At 33.4% G+C, this 19,457-nt stretch overlaps 4 protein-coding genes across 6 annotated transcripts; 1 reads left to right on the forward strand and 3 right to left on the reverse strand.

Moving 5' to 3' along the window:
* Positions 1-2,254: 2,254 nt before the first annotated feature.
* On the forward strand, positions 2,255-4,882 carry LOC17876321 (glucose-1-phosphate adenylyltransferase small subunit, chloroplastic). Its single transcript, XM_006280246.2, has 9 exons — positions 2,255-2,647; positions 2,773-3,069; positions 3,151-3,420; positions 3,516-3,695; positions 3,832-3,935; positions 4,012-4,123; positions 4,200-4,298; positions 4,405-4,524; positions 4,617-4,882. The coding sequence occupies exons 1-9, from the start codon at positions 2,384-2,386 to the stop codon at positions 4,731-4,733; spliced, it is 1,563 nt and encodes a 520-aa protein (XP_006280308.1). The 5' UTR covers positions 2,255-2,383; the 3' UTR covers positions 4,734-4,882.
* Positions 4,883-4,989: 107 nt separating this feature from the next.
* On the reverse strand, positions 4,990-10,617 carry LOC17876798. The gene is made up of 20 exons (XM_006281677.2): positions 10,053-10,617; positions 9,814-9,989; positions 9,660-9,737; positions 9,427-9,561; positions 9,201-9,325; positions 8,931-9,101; positions 8,612-8,717; positions 8,299-8,404; positions 8,071-8,181; positions 7,826-7,989; positions 7,619-7,736; positions 7,295-7,519; positions 6,948-7,138; positions 6,662-6,829; positions 6,469-6,574; positions 6,259-6,396; positions 6,001-6,159; positions 5,694-5,900; positions 5,360-5,626; positions 4,990-5,288 (listed from the first exon to the last, which is right to left on the reverse strand). Exons 1-20 carry the CDS (start codon positions 10,521-10,523, stop codon positions 5,136-5,138), a joined length of 3,375 nt encoding a protein of 1,124 aa, XP_006281739.1. The 5' UTR covers positions 10,524-10,617; the 3' UTR covers positions 4,990-5,135.
* A 968-nt stretch (positions 10,618-11,585) lies between these two features.
* Positions 11,586-12,835, reverse strand: LOC17874919 (expansin-A22). The gene is made up of 2 exons (XM_006282163.1): positions 12,655-12,835; positions 11,586-12,199 (listed from the first exon to the last, which is right to left on the reverse strand). Exons 1-2 carry the CDS (start codon positions 12,833-12,835, stop codon positions 11,586-11,588), a joined length of 795 nt encoding a protein of 264 aa, XP_006282225.1.
* A 1,722-nt stretch (positions 12,836-14,557) lies between these two features.
* Positions 14,558-17,139, reverse strand: LOC17875747. Of its 3 annotated transcripts, none has more exons than XM_023777831.1 (2): positions 16,686-17,139; positions 14,558-16,440 (listed from the first exon to the last, which is right to left on the reverse strand). In XM_023777831.1, exons 1-2 carry the CDS (start codon positions 17,137-17,139, stop codon positions 14,636-14,638), a joined length of 2,259 nt encoding a protein of 752 aa, XP_023633599.1. In that variant the 3' UTR covers positions 14,558-14,635. The 3 variants fall into 3 exon arrangements, with proteins under 3 accessions (XP_023633599.1, XP_023633600.1, XP_023633598.1); XM_023777832.1 differs by having other exon boundaries at positions 14,558-16,341; positions 16,593-17,139; XM_023777830.1 differs by lacking the exon at positions 16,686-17,139 and having other exon boundaries at positions 14,558-15,704; positions 16,022-16,167.
* Between the last annotated feature and the right edge of the window lie 2,318 nt (positions 17,140-19,457).

A 19,457-nucleotide genomic window follows, 5' to 3' on the forward strand; every position in this document is an offset into this window, starting at 1 on the left:
TAACTCTTATACGTATTTTCTAAAAGTTTTTACAATCACATATATTTATTTTTGTAAAATTTTACAGATATTTTTTGAACTTCTTTTTACAGAGGCTATAATTAGATATGTTATATATCAAAAGTTTACAAATTTGACGATACCAAACACGGGGTATATTGTATTTTCCTCACTATATAATACAACTTTTATAGGTATTTTCTAAACATTTTTACAATCACATATATTATTTCTGTACAATTTTAAAGATAGTTTTTGAAATTCTTTTTACAAAGGCTATAATTATCAAAAGTTTACAAAGTTGACGATAACAAACACGGGTATATTGTACTTGTTTTTTTACTTAGTATAATTAACTTAAATTTTTTAGTTTTAAAGGATGAAACTGTAAAAATAGTCGACATGAAGGTTTATTTACAAAAATTCCTTAAGACAACAACAATATCCCTATATTAGTAAAAGAGAAGTACAAAAAGTGCTTCTGGGTCGGGTTAATGGGTTTGGATACATACACCGGATACTTTCCAAATCTAATTTTAGGATTGTATTATTTCCATAACTAATTATAAGATTTACTAATATTTCTCTAACTAATTTAATACAATCTATTTAAAAAATATTGTTCTTCTTTCACTTTTATTTGATATTATTTTTAATTTATGATATTATACTATATAATATAAATATTTAATAAAAATTTAACTTTTAGTTTGCATATGTTGCAATTTGAATTTTTCAAAACGGACATATAATACTCAACTACACTCGGTTAAATATTTTGGACAATGGTTTAAAATCATTATAAGTATGACCAATATTAAAACCATTGTTACATGAGCATATTTAAAATTTCAAATAGTTCCAAAATATTATAAATATAAGGTTCAAATATATAAAACTTTTAGAATTTAAAATATTGAAATATTTTTTTGACGACATAAATGTAATTTTGGAGACATAATTTTTATTGATAAAATATATTATATATCAAACTATGTAAATTTTAGATAATTCACGGGTAGTTTGTTAAAATCACAATTATAATGATAAAGCGAGTTACGAATAATGTTTTTTACGAAATGAATTCTGTTACGAGTTGGACTTTCAAAAAAAATATTGTAAATATGTAAATTTTACGTATATTCCTACTATTACTACAAAAATAGTCAAAATAAATAATTTAGCGACAAATATTATTTCGTGCTGTTAAATTTTCACCGTGTTTATAATTGTATCAAAACTCAGTATTTGATTATTTACTCGCTTTTTCTTTTATTATTTGATTTAAACTTATTATAAAAATATATGATTTACCGTAATCGACTGCATTCTAATAAAATTAAAATGTAACATTTCTTAATCCGTTAAAAGTTATATATATGTAATTATTTCCCCCGCGCTGTAGCGCGGATCCGAACCTAATTCTATTAAAAAAATTGAATACAAAGCAAAGTAACACATAGATTAAATATAAAAGCTACATGAACACGTAAATTCTATAAATTCCCCAGCAGAATGACCGGCATTTGTTACCTATTTGGGGAGATTAAGGCGGATAGGGAAGTATTTTTTTCTTCCTTCTCTTTAGTTAAAGTTCCTCGAAATTCTAATTTTAAAGCGGACATGTTAGCACGTAAAGTGCGTACTGAGCCGTTAATATGTTTGTATATAAACAATATTCTCTCCTCTTGGCTCTTTTGAGTCTCTATTATTGATGTTGACAAAAAAAAAAGAACACGTAAATTCTACACTAAATAAAAATGTCAGGTTTATTGGATCCCTAATTTTCAATATCACTAAAATAGACAAATAGGTATCCATATAAATTTGATATAATCATAATTCATAATCTCATAGTTATTTTATTTACATACAAATTAGATTAGAAAGATATCAAAGAATAGTCTACGAAAAACAAGCACCGTACAATGCAATTTAACTCACTAAAAGACAAAAAAAAAACCCAAAAATTGATAATCAAATCGAATTGAATAATGAATATCTTCAACTTTCATATTTTTTCCAGTCATTCTCTGACTCTTTCCAGAATAATTCGATTTGATTTGGATTATAAATTTGAATATAGTTTGACATTTAAAATACCAAAACTACCCATTTCCAAAACAAGTCGTAACGTACGTTAAAGGGTATAAACGTAATTAAACAAAAAATCAGCTGAAAATAAAACTAACGGTTCCCGATACCCCATCGCCTAAGATAAGAAACAAAAGAAATAAAATAAAATAAAAAAGATCTTTCTTCTCTTCCACTTTCCCACAGTCACAAGACAACAACAACAAACAAAGTCCCAACTCTCACTCCAAATTCTGAGATTTGATCATTTACCATTAAGCGAGAGAGCGAGAGAGAGATCGATACTACAATGGCGTATCTTGCTGCTACTGGAGTTCTTAAAGTACCTGCTTCTTCCAGTTTCACCGGCTGCAAATCCACTGATTCTGTTCCGACGCCGACGAGGAGTACTCTTTCTTTCTCCTCATCTGTTGAAGACAATGTTTCATCACTCAGAGCCGCCGTCTCCAGTCGCTGCGCCGGACGAGAGACGAGAACTCCGACGATCGTTTCTCCTAAAGCCGTCTCTGATTCTCAGAACTCTCAAACTTGTCTCGATCCTGACGCTAGCAGCGTAAGTACCTTCTTCTTAATGTACTTGAGATCAGATTATAAATGTGATGTTAGATTGATTTGTGATTTATTAGGTAATGTGGTATTGAAATTAAACCCTAGAAACTGTTGTTTTTGAAATGGCAGAGTGTTTTGGGGATAATCTTAGGAGGTGGTGCTGGGACTCGTCTTTATCCACTTACGAAGAAGAGAGCGAAGCCAGCTGTTCCTCTTGGTGCTAACTATAGGCTAATTGATATCCCTGTTAGCAACTGTTTGAATAGCAACATTTCCAAGATCTATGTTCTTACTCAGTTCAATTCCGCGTCTTTGAATCGTCATCTTTCTCGTGCGTATGCGAGTAACATGGGAGGTTACAAGAATGAAGGTTTTGTTGAAGTTCTTGCTGCTCAGCAAAGTCCTGAGAATCCTAATTGGTTTCAGGTAGTGTATCAAATGCAGAGGATTATACTTTTATGTTGTCGCTTGTGTTTGATTGTGTTTGTGTGATGTGTGGTTGTGTAGGGAACAGCTGATGCGGTGAGGCAGTATTTGTGGTTGTTTGAGGAGCACAATGTTCTGGAGTACCTGATTCTTGCTGGTGACCATTTGTATCGTATGGATTACGAGAAGTTTATTCAAGCACATAGGGAGACTGATGCTGATATTACAGTAGCTGCATTACCAATGGATGAGGCACGAGCGACTGCTTTTGGGCTGATGAAGATTGATGAGGAAGGACGTATAGTTGAATTTGCCGAAAAGCCTAAGGGGGAGCAACTAAAGGCTATGAAGGTGAATACTAAAATTAAGAAACAATAACTTATTCGCTAGCTGTCTTGGTTTATAATGCAGAACTGTATATAAGCTTTTGATTTCTTTGATTCTAGGTTGACACAACGATTCTAGGTCTTGACGATGAGAGAGCCAAGGAGATGCCTTACATTGCTAGTATGGGTATTTATGTTGTAAGCAGAGATGTAATGCTCGAGTTACTACGGAACAAGTTTCCTGGAGCTAATGACTTTGGAAGTGAAGTCATTCCCGGTGCCACTTCCCTTGGACTGAGAGTAAGTCTTGATATTCATTTTCTGATTGTTAAACGTCTCTGTTTCCCTTTGGTTTGCTTTTGCATTTAACAGCTTCTTGTAGCTCTAATGATGCTAGGCAGAAGTGAAACCCGCTGACTTTACTGATGTTTTGCAGGTGCAAGCTTACCTATATGATGGATACTGGGAAGACATCGGTACCATAGAAGCATTCTATAACGCAAATCTCGGAATCACCAAGAAACCAGTTCCTGACTTTAGGTAAGCAACTGCATTACCAAGTTGAATATATATTGTATCTGAATGATATCTTAACTTATCTGAATTCTTGATGCAGTTTCTATGATCGTTCCGCTCCCATCTACACACAGCCACGTTATTTACCACCTTCTAAGATGCTTGATGCTGATGTCACAGACAGTGTCATCGGAGAGGGCTGTGTTATCAAGGTACAACAAATAGCATCTGCTCGATATGCTTGACGAACATACTAATTCACCATAGTCTTATTAATTTTGAATGCAGAACTGCAAAATTCACCATTCTGTGGTTGGACTCCGATCATGCATATCAGAAGGTGCTATTATTGAAGATTCATTATTAATGGGAGCTGACTATTACGAGGTAAAAATGCAACCCCATTTGTCTTGCAATCAATCCAATTTGACAACAAATAATAATCAACCTTTTGATGATAATGGTCTTCTTTTCTGATTGTAATTTTGGCTAGACTGCTTCGGAAAAGAGCATCCTAAGCGCGAAAGGAAGTGTACCCATAGGTATCGGGAAAAATTCGCACATCAAAAGGGCCATCATTGACAAAAATGCACGTATTGGTGACAATGTCAAGGTGAGGTTTTCTATTTGGAACACATATAAGATACACATATATTCATACATGCTCTGGTTTTCTAAAAGATTTCGGTCTGAAACTTCGCACAGATCATAAACAGCGATAACGTGCAAGAGGCAGCAAGAGAGACTGAAGGATATTTCATAAAGAGCGGAATTGTAACCGTTATCAAAGACGCCTTAATCCCAGCCGGCACTGTCATCTAAGTACACGTACAATACATCCTTTGTTTATTTATCTTTCTTCCCTTAAACACAAGCAGAGAAACACACTTTGATATAATGTATACCCCTATCAATAAGTTTCCTTTATGGCTTTTAAGCCTCGATAATTCTACCACTAGTTGTTCTGCTGTTTTGAACTATCTTGATTGTAATTTAAAGCTAGTAAGTGTTAAGTTAGTTCGAACCGTGTAACTTATGTCAAATGATTCACCAAATGAAAAGTTATTAGCATATTGAGTTTAGAACCACCTTTGAAGCTGCAGCATATGATTATGAACGGGTTACAATCTTTCTTAGACCATTTAAGTCTAAATGAATAGTTTATCATATATACGATATATCACAACAAATGAATGGAATGGGTTGAAGGTTGAGGATATTGGACTAGACATAGAAGTAAGAAGAGTGATTGGTATTGTTATCTCTAGAGAGAATGGAACGTGCCTCAATCACCGAGCGAGGAGGTTCCATATCTTTCTCTTGTAGTGAGTTCCCTTGCAGCCTCTGCATCTCTGATGCGAATGTGTCTTCAACTATCTGCACATTTTTATCATAACTCAGTTTCAACCTCAAAACACATTCTCTATTTACAGTGTTTAGTTTCTTACCCCAAGAGCATAGTAAGAGCCTTTGTAGCCTGCTTCGTTCTCCTTCCTTCCCTCGAGAAACTTCAATACTACTTGTGCCATTCTATCCCAGAAAAGGCGGCACGAAGCTACAAATATCTGACTTGTGAAGACATCGTGCAGATTTGTGATTGAGTCTGTGATTTGTGAGCATAGCATCTTCATCCTTTCACGGACTTCGACTTCTCTCTCCTTGTCTTTTATCTCTTCTAAGATTCTCTTCAGCCTTGTGATTTTGTTTGATTGCGTCTGAAACCGAAGATTGTTAAAAAGAATGGATTTAAATGCAGCAGATACGAGGCATTATAGAACTTACATTGCTAACAAGTTTATCAACCGCGGCTTGCATGTAGTTTCTGTATTTTGTCCTGAGCAAGACCGTTATTACACTCATCTGCTCCCCAAAAGGTAACTTCTTGTCTTCCAAAACAGGAAGACAAGAAGCCCATTGTCGTAAGATATCTTCAACTCTGTGATGTAGAACATCAAGAATTCTCTTTATTGTGTTGACGAAAGTTCCAAGCTGCAATCAACAATAAATAATTATAGTTCAGCACAGATCATAGTTAAAAGTCAGGAATTTTGAAACTAATTCTATTAAATGATCGGTGTGTGATTCTTACTTGAGTTGGAACAGAGTAGAGAACTGATGATTGCCTTCTTGTCAGCTTTTGGACATGCATATTTAGTCTCTTTGGAATGCTATCTTTTAACGGAATCAGAACGTCACTGTATTGCTTCTCCAGTGATTTAACAATGGCTCTCTCTATGATTGAAGCAGTCTTCCAAAAGAGTACATGAAAAATATGAATGTACCTTAGTTAGTTTTGGCAACTATATAGTGAGCTACAAACTGATCACTTATATAAGTTGTAGCTTACATTTTCCAAGATCAATGTGTATTGTGGCCATCGACTTATCACCACTTCATACTCTAGAAGGGAATCTTTGATTCTTTCATACATATCTTCAGCAAAAGGGGATGTTGAGTGATTTGTTGTTACACCAGACAACGGAACCTACCAAAACAGGCCAATCAGATGATTGGCTTGATATTTTAAGGAACAACCCAAAATGATGAGGATGCTTACCTTTTCTGCTTTGCATCGGTCAAGTAGTCTAAGTTCCACATCATGTATCCAAACCATTATGTAGTTGTGGAATAACCCTCTAGAATCTACACCACCCTGTACTGGACTGCATAATATAAAATGAAACGGTTATAGTCTTAAAGGGAAAGAATGAGTTGATATTCTGATGGATTCCAAAATAATAATGTCAAACCTGATTCCCCATGATTCGAGGTTTCTATCAAAATCAGAAACTGCTATCAGAAGCTCATTAACATGTGGCAGTGGGCAGGATGGTGGAACTGCTGACAGAAATTCCCTGAGCCGGTTACATAGCTGAGTGCTGTATACGGCAGCAGCTATATTTGCTAAATCGATTGAGCTTGAATGATAAACAAGGTGTGAGAACATAAGACCAATCAATATCAAGACTCAGAGATAAATATTAGATGAAATCCAGATTAAAAATGAAAGAACTTTGTTCAGATTTGATCGTTTACCTTGGGAGTACATGCTCGTTGGTGATCTTTATGTCAGTTTCTATTTCGTAGCTTATGCTTAGACAAAGATTCTTCATTTTCATGTAGGCTGTCGAGATTGTGACGGAATCCAACAGAAAACCTTCAGAGTTGCAGGAAACATACTCGTCGGTTTCAACCATATGCTTCCGACACCTCTTCTTTGCTGCTGTCTGCAGTAGGTGTTCCAAGTAAATCATAAACATCATAGTCTTGATATGTTATAAAATCAAGAAAACCAATAGATATAAGGCGTGGATATTATTTTAAACCAACAGATTGAAACTTTCATATTAAAGGATAAAATTAAGATTGTTGAAATAATCTACCTGAAGGTAATTCTTCAAAATTTCTTGCGCTTCAGGAGACAATATGTCATGAAGGAGACTAAAAACCTGAACAGCTGGAGAAAGTGCTGTTGAAGCTGATTCTTGCACTGGACAAGATATGTCTGCCAATCCTGAAGGGCAGTTTTCATCTAAGGACTTGTAATTCTCAAAAACAGTTGCCATGAGTTTTTCTATCTCTATTTCACAGTCCATCAAGATACTTTTCTGCAAAAATAGTTAAATTTTCAGTAACTAGTAACCCTATAGAGCCATGAAAATTTCATAATGATGACATCAGATTTTTCAATATGCAAAAGAAAGTACCTCCTGCCTTGTCAATGTCCTTTCGCTTCGAGCCATTAGGATGGGCACAAGTAACTCATGCACAAGTTGTAAGCAGGTTTTCGTTGGAGTTGCCACATTCATTACATGTGAGAGGTATCTGCAAAGTTTGGTGCAATATGTTTGAGCTTAACACCAGATAACTTATAATAGACGCAGGGCAGTCTACGAAAAAATCTTTATGCGTACCTCAACTTGGTATATGTATCGGAAACTCCATAGTATTCTGCGAATTCGCTTAACAGCCATTTCCACGAACCATTCAGCCTTAAATTTTGAGGATGGAATTTTTGGGCACGTGTAGCCGCTTCTAATAGCAGATCATATGCTAGTGTCTCCACAACAGGTGCGCTCTGCGACAGACAGAAATGAAAAACATTAGTATCACAGAATAAAACATAGACCATCTATGGATTGCTGGGTATATAACAGACCTTAATGTGATAGTCTTCATCAGACATGGTTGTACTACCGATAAAGAGCTGGATCTTGCCAACACATTCTTGTTCACCATGGTATATTGGCCACCATCTAACAGTTTCATTCTGAACAAATGTAGAGTTTTCTTCAGTATATATATCTGTTTTCTCAAGCACTATAACATTCTCGGAAGAAAAATGGAAGAAATTTAATACAGGAAGCATAGCTAAACGCATATTTACCGGATTTTCAGTTAAGGATGCAATAGAAATCATTGCTTTTCCTTGAACTGATTTCTTTTTATCTTGAACTTCTATCAGAAGAGCGTCACCTTCGGACTCAGGAAAGCTGAAGGAGCAGTTGTGAGTAAAAACTCTCTGTACTCAGAAACTATAAAGCTAAATTCTGGAAATTTCCATGACATTTTCATTAATTATAACACAATGGTTACATGTAATTCATTTCTCAAACAACCACTGACATACATATTTTGGTAAATCCATCCCATCTTTAGATCAAACATTAATTGATTTAAAGAGAAAGAAAAGAACTTACAAGACATGGTAACTTCCAGTTCCTGATTGCAAACAGACAGAAGATCCTTGTTCCATTTGACCTCCTTCTGTTGTGCTCTTCATTTGAAGGTAGCAAGAGAATTGTTCTGCAGGTAGAATCACAAGAATAAATCGTGTCATCTCATATCAATAGAGAACTTATCTAACAAATGATATCTTCCATATAGTAAATTGTGTACAACCAGTGAAAAAATGGGCAAATCACAGTTTAACAGGCCTAGAAAATTTAAATATAACAAAATGATATTATGCAAAAGCGTTGAATATATGTTTAGTTTCTCGATGTAACAAACGCCAACCTTCTGAAACTGCTGAAAGGGTAGCCTGCTTAATAGAACTCATCCCAGTCTTCACAAGTGATGAAACTTGCCGGCAATATTCTGCCCCCATTCCTATTTGCATATTCATTAAACTCCGCAGCGAATCTGTACCTCTAAGTCTGCGCTGTGGTATCAATCGAAGTCTCTTTACTAAAACAAATCAAAAATTGAAAAGGTATAAACATTTGATTCATACCAGGCTTATCTATTGTATTCAAGTTTTAGCTTATCAGAAAAATAACAATTTACCCTCCACCCTTAACTTTCTGACCACGTTTTTAGACTTCAAGGATGATGTCTTTTGCTCCGCTTTCACATTTTTGTGTTCTTCAGTTGATCGTATACCCCGAGGTTGCAAGAGAAACTTATGCAAACTATAACATCACATATACAAAGAAGACTAGTTCAATTACTCAATGCAAGACATATAAGTCATATCTCAGAAACCATAAGAAAAAAAAAACACATCCCCTACCCAAATGCACCTCGAAGAATACGACACTCATCACGCAGAAACTCAGATGCCTCAGTAGAACCCTTAGACCATTCATACAAACATAGTCTTATACAAGCATCATATGCCAAAAGACTTTGCCAAGCATATTGACCACTGTCATTGGAAAACAAAATGACAACTTCTTGTTTAGCTATAATAATGAAGTTCAAACTCTTTCATTTAAAACTGTTAAACAAAACTAAACACTCAACCTGATACTATGGCAATCTAATTCATCAGAGGTGACTTCCGAGATTTTCTCATCTTCCACAGTTTTAGTCTCCTTCACACTACACCACAAAACCATAGTTAAACAATCACATCAAAACTAATTCCACAGAACAAAGTTACAAAAAATGGTCTTACCTTTCCCCAATTTCTGCATCTCTATCATTCGTTATGGTATCTACTCCGCAAATCTCATCTTCAATCTGCTCAATTTCCTTCTCAATCTCCAAGCTTATGTTATCTTCTTGTCCAATTTCCATTATAGGTGGAGCACTTGGAGTTCGTATATCTTCTAAATCCCAATACACCGAACCCTAAATAAAAACCCCAAAAATTAATTCTAAAATTAGCTTACCATCTCAAAATCAAATCATTACCTTAGAGCTCAGACTATGCGGCGGCGGTCGTCGTTCGCTACCCGGAGTTGAATTCTTCAACGCGAATCTCCGAAGCTCTAATTCACAATCAGTGACTCTTCTATTCATCACAAACGGAACTTCAATTCTCAGATTCTTATTTTCCAACACTCCTCTGTTCAATTTCGAACTCGATTTATCTCCAAACACTTCTTCTTCATCGTATCGTCTCCCAATTTCTTCTTCTTCATCTTCAACATCGTAATCGGAGAATAATAACAACTCGTTTCCTTCTCCGGTATCGGAAACGGACTCGATACTCATGTCATCGTCGTTGGATTCTTCATCGTGAAGAGTGGGAGTTACGAGAATAGGGTTTCGTTTCAGTGGAGTCGAGATTTGGTTATCGGAGAGAGGAGATCTTGCGAAGGTAGAAGGAGGAAGGTTCTCGGATAGTGGAGATCTGATGCGAGGTTGTTGAAGTTGCGCCATGGAGGAGATTTTTCAGATTGGTTCGTTAATGGCGTGGGGGAAGCTGAGAAGAAGAAGAAGAAGAGAGGAGAGGAGCGGCTGTTTTTGGAAAATAAGTAAATAATGGCAACGGCTAGTTTTGACATTATTGGCACTTTTCGTTATATTGAAGGATACTATTTTTTTTTGTTTTGGCTGATTAAATTTATTGAATTTATAAAGGTTAAATTCTTATAGAGGAAAGGGAAAAAAATGTGTTTTACTCGTATTTTTGGAATATAAAATTCATAATACATTAAAAAAAAAAAATTTGGGGATATTTTTGACAATTCTCCTTCATAATAAGTATCATTTTAGACTTCAAATTTCAATTTAAAATAAGTGTTGTTTTGTATTTTTAGTGTATATATTTTGAAATTTATAGTTTTATCCCTATTAATTTAATGTATAGACCAATAGAAAAAAATTATATAATATACTAATAAAATATAAGATATAAATTTTAATAATACTTTAATATGTGTGAAAATTTTAAACAATTATTTAGATGCGGATAAAGTGGTATTTAATACTCCCTCCGTTTCAATTTAAGTGATGTTTTAGCCCAAAAATCTTGTTTTATTTTAAATAATGTTTTCAATTATCTATGCAAAAATTAAATGTCTTTAATATTTTTTGACCAATCATATTTTACATATTATTTTATGATTGGTTCAATTCCTTTTAATTAATGATGTTTCTATAGAAACAAGAGAAATTATATGTTTTCTTAATATGTGTAACAAACTTAAACATCACTTAAAATGAAACAGAGGGAGTAGATTTTTAGTATTTACTTCAATTTAATTTGGTTACAGAAAAAAGGTTTTAACTCTGTTTCGGTTACGAGTTTTTGAAATTGAAAAAAGAAAATTAAATGGTTAGCTAGTAAAAAAAACAAAAAAATAAGTTGTTTTGGGCTTAGTTCAAATCTTATTATTTTGAGTTTCCATTTTATTAACCTACATTAAGTAACGTAAAGAGTATCCTCGTAATACGTATATTTGGAAGTAAGCCACTACTAACAAATCTCAAATCCTTCTCCTAAAAATTAATCCTTCCATCAAAAGTTTGTCCGAAACCCCAGTTTTTCGGCACCACATTTATGAAATCTTTTGTAATCCCAGCACTTGTCGTAACCCTGAACGATAACCCTTGGCCGATCAATACAACACTAGTGGTCCAATGTTGTCCCCAGTTCTTTGTCATTGTTATCCACCCGGTCTTGTTCCCCTTAACTTGTATGTATTTAATGTCTCCAGCTCCTCCTACATTGTATGGCAAGATCAATAAGAAGTATTTGTTTCCACTGGTTTCGAACTTGACACCACCCATTTTCATACAAGGGACACGCCTGTATTTAACTGGGACAACCCCGGCTCTGTACTTTGCGATCTTGAGGAACATGGGTAGGGAGAGATCAAAGTGCTTTTGTGGTGGGTTGCACCAAATGTCTTTGTTTTTGGTGTAATTTGATGGACAGAAGTTTGTAGCGGTGATCTTGATGGATCCGGGCAAACACCATTGTGGATCATTCGTGCACATGATCTCAAAGCAAGCACCGCATGTGTACCCGTTGTTGAAGAGTGCCGTGCTTAACGCTGCTGTGGCTAGACCATAGCCTTGTTTGAATAAATTGCCGTATCCACAAGCTCCCTCTATTGAAAATGTATAATAAAAAAACAAAGTGAGTACATATATATGTAATAATAATTCAAAATAAAATAAAAATGTAACTAAACTTTGAATGTTTGTTACGTGTTGGTTTTATATTTACATACTATCTTCATTTTTTGGGTCAAAATGTAAATTATGTAATGATATCAACCTAATCATATAGTAATGTTTTTTGGCATTTCAATTAATTATATATTTATGTCCTAAATTTATAGATTTTTTTTTTTAACAAAAATTTATAGATTTATGTATACGAAAGAGAAGATCAAGAACTATATTACTTGCGACATTCAATTCAATTTATAAAAAAAACCATTAAGACATTTAACTCACTAACAAAATTAATTATAATTTAAGACCAAGAACTAAATAATTTTAACAAAAACAAAAAATATAGGAACAAGATATAAAACTATTAGTAATATTTTTAACTTACGTTGAGTTCCTCCACCATGAATGTCACCATAAAATGTGGCTCGTGCGTCAGACCAAGCAGTGCCCACTGACCTGGCTTGATCCCTAACATCGGCTACTTGACCGTAACTCATGGGCACGAGCCACATCGCCATTGTTATCATCAAGAATTCTAAATATATCATTTTTTCTAAGAGTTTCATGATTTAAAATCCCTTTTTTGTAATGATATTTTCTTACAAAGCTTGGATTGATAAGAGCCATTTGGGTGGGTATATATATAGAATGAAGTAGAGAGATGTTATTAGAACCAGTCCAAGTGAGCATTTACGTACTTAATTACTAAATTAGTGATTGTATTGACGTTTATGCAATCAATATGTAATCAGCTAGATATAGAATTATTTTTGAATGTTGAATATTTGACCAAGCTTTGGGTTTTGTCTAGTAACTGATATTGTTTCAAAATATGTTATTTAATGTCTTAACCGTTTTCAGTATTCATATTTCCAAATGAGCATAAATTACTAAAGTTAGTAATAGCATTGAAGTTTTTGATATTTTACTAGTCAATATATCTTCACTAGTTGTTGACCCGCGTTATGTGCGTAAGGTTTATATGTTTGATATAATCTAATTACCAAAATTACAATTATATTTTTAGACATTATATACTTTTAGACTAATATAACAAATATATTATGTTGTTTTTAGACATCTTTGTCAAACTTTAATCATATTTTATTCAAATATCAACATTTTCTATTCATGGAATCGAAAACTTTAATAAAATTATGTTGACTTTTCCAGTAACATAGCTAAATTTTGTTGATCTTGTTGGTTTAAGCACGATTTTCAATCTTTATTAAAATTTTGAAGACAAGGTTAATTATTTTGTGAGCTGCTCAGGTTTAGCCTTAACGATAACATTTTTTAAATGACAAAACAACGTTGAAAGGCCCTTTCTTCCTCAACGAGTCCGCACCATGGAAACAATTCGACAAGAGGTAGAGAGAATTGGTGGATCGAGAAGGATTCAGATTTGTGAACTGTGAATCGATTTGGGGATTTAGGTTCTTTAGTTTGTTAAACTATGTCATTTTGTGGTTTAGAAAACATGGTTAAACGTTGTTTTCTTGATTTTAAGAGAGATTAGACGTCGTGCTTAAATCTGAAAAATCAACAAAACTTAACAACTGTAAGGAAAATACAACATATGGTTATGATTAAAATGACTTTTTGAAAGTTTGGGATTAATTCGTCTAAAATTTGAAAGTTCGAGATTTTTATGACATTTATCCCAATGAAAAACATATATACATGCAACTAATGACCAAGGGTTGATTAATGCATCTAAGAAGACAAGCTTACAGGAGATCTACAACGATGCATAATTACGAGCCAATCGCCGTGATTCTACTCATGGAGAAGGAAGTGTCGTATGTCAGAAAAAGAATTGTAATATGTGTTAAATCTAATAGGGTCGGATAGAACTGTCTATGGTAAAATCGTCATTGTAACAGTTCTCACAATTTGCAATAAATAATAAAGCAAGAGTTAAAAAAAAACGATACAAAGAAATATATATACTGGGTGCGATAAAACGCAACTGAATAATGTAAAAGATGGAAAATAAGATATACTTACTGAAAATTATATGTGTACATCTCACAAAAGTAAATTTCGTATATTTTATTAATTAAGTTTTTTTTAATTATTTTTTTATATCATACATCACAGAACTGGTATTTTGATGTATTCTAATTTTTAAAATACGTTATTATAACCCAAAAAAAAAAAAACATGAGAGAAAATAAGAAAAATAATAGAAGAATTGTATAAGGATAAAGAAATCTCTTTTTTCTTGAAGCAAAAGTGGCAAATATATAAATCCCATATTTAAGATGGTTGATGTAGCAAAGACATACATAAAACATAATAAACATTCAATAATATATATCTCTTGTTACTAGACCGACGTCCATCAAGTTACATGGTCATCTCTATGACTCTATCGAATCCTTAACACGAATACAAGAAGTGGAACACGATATTAAACCAAAACATTGGAAAACTATTTTGTGTGGACAACGCTTCTCACAAAAGGAGCAAATAGGTCTTGACATATGATAATTGTTGGGTAGAACGCCTACTTTGTTACTTCTGTAGAGCCAAAATGAACCAGGCTTCATATATAAGTCCACCCCAAGCATACATTCAATGTGAAGGGTGACACAGCAATACCCATCGCACATATAAAACCGCTCATTCGGATTTAAAGTTTTCTCGCAAACTTCACACCAATACGTCATGGTACTTGTCTCCTCTCCATAGGAAAGAGTAAGCACATGCTTGTCATGCTTATACCTCACCTTTTGAGGTAAAAGAGTACACTTGAAACACAATGCAAAGTCGCACTCAATGCAATTGAATGTTTCATTTGTGGAACAATGTCCTAACTCTTTGCACACACAACATCTTCTTTCCTCTCCTGGTTTCGATGTTAGGAACAAAGGATGCATATGACTTTCATTGACCAGTGGCTCAGAAATTGTGGCGCACTGCACGTGTACCTTAAAACGACATTCTCTTTCACTACACTCATAGAAGAAACCAGATGTGCACCTCCAAGGACAAACTGAACATGATTTTGTAGCATCCCTAACAAGGTGATCAGATCTTCCCACTAGATTAAGCAGATGCGGATGTATTGGGTGATTTATTTTGCGAGAAAGTTTAGCACATTCTTCGTGGAGAAGAAAATCACATTGCATACATGAGTAGAAGTTACCAAAATAGATCGGAGTGATGCATGCTTGACACAACTTATCCTCGTCGTAATCTCTACTTGTGTTCTCATCTAGTTTCAGATGATGATGTTGATGACTGAAATGTCGTATGATTCCATCTCTTACAGTTACAAACGGCTCAATTTCTTTAATGTCTTCTTCTGGCTCTCCCTCAAGGTCTTTACCATCCCACACATTGCTCTGTGTGGCACATTTTGAATGTGCTGCATACGAGCAACCGTCCTTTTTGCAAGAATAACCCCCATAGTCATTGTCGATCTTTCTGCGACAAACACCACAACACCGAACTCCTTGGTCAAAAGAAAGAGTAAAATAGAGACGATGGAAATGGCGATATATCCTTATGACACGAGGTAAGCCGATACACTTTTGGTGAACAACAAAGTCGCAAGGGGGACACATATAGAAAGGACAGCTTGAATGTGTCAAGGCACATACGTTGCAAGTTAAAGAAGTCATTCTTGGAAACTGAGAAAGTGTATGTTCATGCCACTTCGGATGGTCCACGGACAAGACTCTAGGTGTCTCTAAGCAAGCAATATTCATAGCATAATCGCAAGCCGAGCAATAGTAAAATACCTCTTCGAGATCTTTATCGCAACAATAACATTCCCTGGTTCTGTCTCCATTCAACAAGACAAGTTGTAGAGAATGTTTTGGATGAAGAGAGTGTTTGATCTCAATCGGAGCTTTCACATATTCTCCATGGTTCTCGCCATTGCATCCTCGGCAGAGAAAATGGGTAGCGTCTTCTTTTGTTAACCAATATCTCTTCCAGTTGAGAGGGAGGCACTTCCACTTGTCATTGTTGTTGCTCAATACTTCTCCAACAACATGAAACGTTCCTTGATCCAATTTTACTTCTCCTTGAGGGCATAGAACAATAAGCTTTTTCCACTCTACATCCTTTGAGACGACGAGTGAGAATATTTGATAGATGAGCGATATGAACTCCGGCTCCGGCTCGAGACTCAATGTTTCATCAACGAGTTCCGAATCTATATACAGGTTCAAATCCAGCTCCAAAAACTTCGAGTCTGAATCAGTGTCAGAGTTTGAATCTATATCGTTGACTGGATATAATTTCGGAAAACTGTCTTCCATAAGCATCGGCTCTGACTCCATACCCAATCTTTCATCAAAATGAAACTTGAACACAGATTTGGCTGCAATTTAAAATATATTGAACTCACTAGGGAGATTATTTGACTAATGACAGATATGTCAAACGAGAGATATATACGTTGGAAGATTAGTTGAGTAATGAGTAATATGAGATTCTGCTCCATCGTACTCTCCGGTTCCAGAGAGATATGAGATAATATCTGACGAATGAGTGATATAAACTCTGGTTGTGGCTCTAGACTAAATGTTTCTTCAATGAGTAACATGAACTCCGAATCCGAATCTGTAGAGTTGACGACGAGAGAGAGTTTCTGAGAAATGAGAGATATGAGCTTCCTTAACGGATCTGGCTGGGAATCTAAATCCATGGAGTTGAAGAGACAGATCGATTGAGTAATGAGTGAGATGAACTCCGAATCTGGCTGCGAATCAAAATCTGTTGATCTGATCAGAGATATTGCTTGAGTAATGAGTGATATGATCTTGGAAACAGAATCCAGTTTCGAATATGAATCCAAAGTCGCACTATGGATTTCAAAGAAAAGTGATAGGAGCTTCGACTGCGAATCCATGGAGATGCTGTGAGATTATTTGAGCAAACGAGAGATATGAGATTTTGATTACTACAAAGTCAACGATCGATTAAGAGATTAGATAATCCCAATAGACAATAGTAGTACTACAACATTATAATAGTTTATTTTTTATAGGTTATATTAATTTATATACATAGAAAACTCGAAAATTAAGAATGTACATAGGCATAGGCATGACAACAGTTATGGTTAATTAACAACCGGTTACCGGTTATATTTTTTTAACCATAACCTTAACCATTGTATATATGGTTAAGACGGTTACGGTTATAAACAATTACGGTTAATTATGGTTACGGTTAAATATGGTTATGGTTATTTGATGATTATTATAATATTAATATTGGAGATAAAATCTTATGAAATACTATTTATGTTAGAAGTAAACAATTATGTGATTTCAAATATTTATAGTGAATTAGTTAAATATGGGTATTGAATCGAAACTGAGAAACTCAACATCAAATACACACGGAAATAAGAATAAAAATAATTTAGTATGAAATGTTTTGATTACTTACGAGTTTAACTTGTTGTGTTGCTAAGGTGAGAATTTTATTAAAATATTTGATGTGTTTTCATTGTATACAGTTATAATATAATTTACTAGGTTTGGACCCGCGCTACAGCGCGGGAGAAATAATTACTTATATATAATGTTTAACAGATTTTGTAAAATAATTTATTTAACTTTTTATCAAAAAAAATTGAACGGATTAAATTATATTACATTTTAATTTTACTACAGTACAGTCGATTACATTGAATCATATATTTGTATAATAAGTTTAGATAAAATAATAAAGGAAAAAAGCGAGTAAATAATAATATATTGAGTTATGATACAATTAAAAAAATGGTGAAAATTTAACAGCACAAAAGAATATTTATCGATAAATTGTTCAATTTAACCATTTTTGTAATAGAATTAGGAACAGATGTAAAAATTACACACTTACAATATATTTTTTGAAGAACCAACCCGTAACAGAATTCATATCGTAAAAAACATTTTTCATAACTCGCTTTACCATTATAACTGTGATTTTAACAAACTACCCGTGGACTATCTAAAATTTACGTAATTTGATATAATAATATTTTATCAATAAAAATCATGTCTCCAAATTTACATCTATGTCTCAAAACAAATATTTTAAATATGCTTATGTAACAATGATTTTAATATTGGTCATATTTATAGTGATTTTAAATCATTGTCCAAAATATTAAACCGAGTGTAATTGAGTATTATATGTCCGTTTTAAAAAATTTAAATTGCAGCATATGCAAAAAAAAGTTAAAATTTTTTGAAACATTTTTATTATTTAGTATAATATCAGAAATTAAAAAAAAGATCAAATAAAAGTGAAAGAAGAATAATAATTTTTTTAATATATTATATTAATTTAGTTAGATAAATATTAGGAAATCCTAAAATTAGTTATGGAAACAATATAATCCTAAAATTAAATATGGAAAATACCCGATTTATGTATCCAAACCCATTTTAATATCCAATTTTGAAGTATCCAATTATTAAAATCGGGTTAATTTTTTACTCTTGAACCGACCCGCATTCTATTTTGTACTTCTCTTTTACTAATATAGAGATTTTAAGGATTTAAATATGCGGTTAACCGAATGTTTAATCGTACGGTCAACTGGCGGTTTATTATGGTTACGGTTAATTAACGGTTACAGTTATTATTATTTTTAACCGTAACTAATTTACTTGTACGATTAATGATTACGATTTTTAACCGTTTTATACGGTTACGGTTTGACATACGGTTAATGTTAGCTTTTGTTCATGCCTAAATGTACACATAATTATTATATTATTACAGTAAAACCTCTATAAATTAATAATGTTGGGACCATGAAAATCTATTAATTTATAGAGGTTTTAATTTATCGATAAATTAATAATTATTAATTTATAGAGAGATTTTCCTAATTTGAAAAAATTTTCAAAAAAAATATTTAAAAATAAACTCAAACAAAAACTTATGTGTCTATATATACATATATTTTAAAAATTTTACCTAATTATTAATTTATAATATTGATGGGACTATATGTTTACAAAAGATTTTCAAAAAAAAATATTATCTTATTATTTAATCGAAATATGTCTAAAACTACACTGGTCCGAACTTGGGACCGGAAAAATTTATTAATTTATAGAGAATATTAATTTATCGAGTATTAATTTATAGAGGTTTTACTGACTTCTTTTATATATTTTGATCATAATATCATTTCATATATATTTTTTTTTGGGACAAAAA

The sequence above is a fragment of the Capsella rubella genome, unplaced genomic scaffold, assembly GCF_000375325.1.
Source record: "Capsella rubella cultivar Monte Gargano unplaced genomic scaffold, Caprub1_0 scaffold_8, whole genome shotgun sequence".
Classification (NCBI taxonomy): Eukaryota; Viridiplantae; Streptophyta; class Magnoliopsida; order Brassicales; family Brassicaceae; genus Capsella; species Capsella rubella.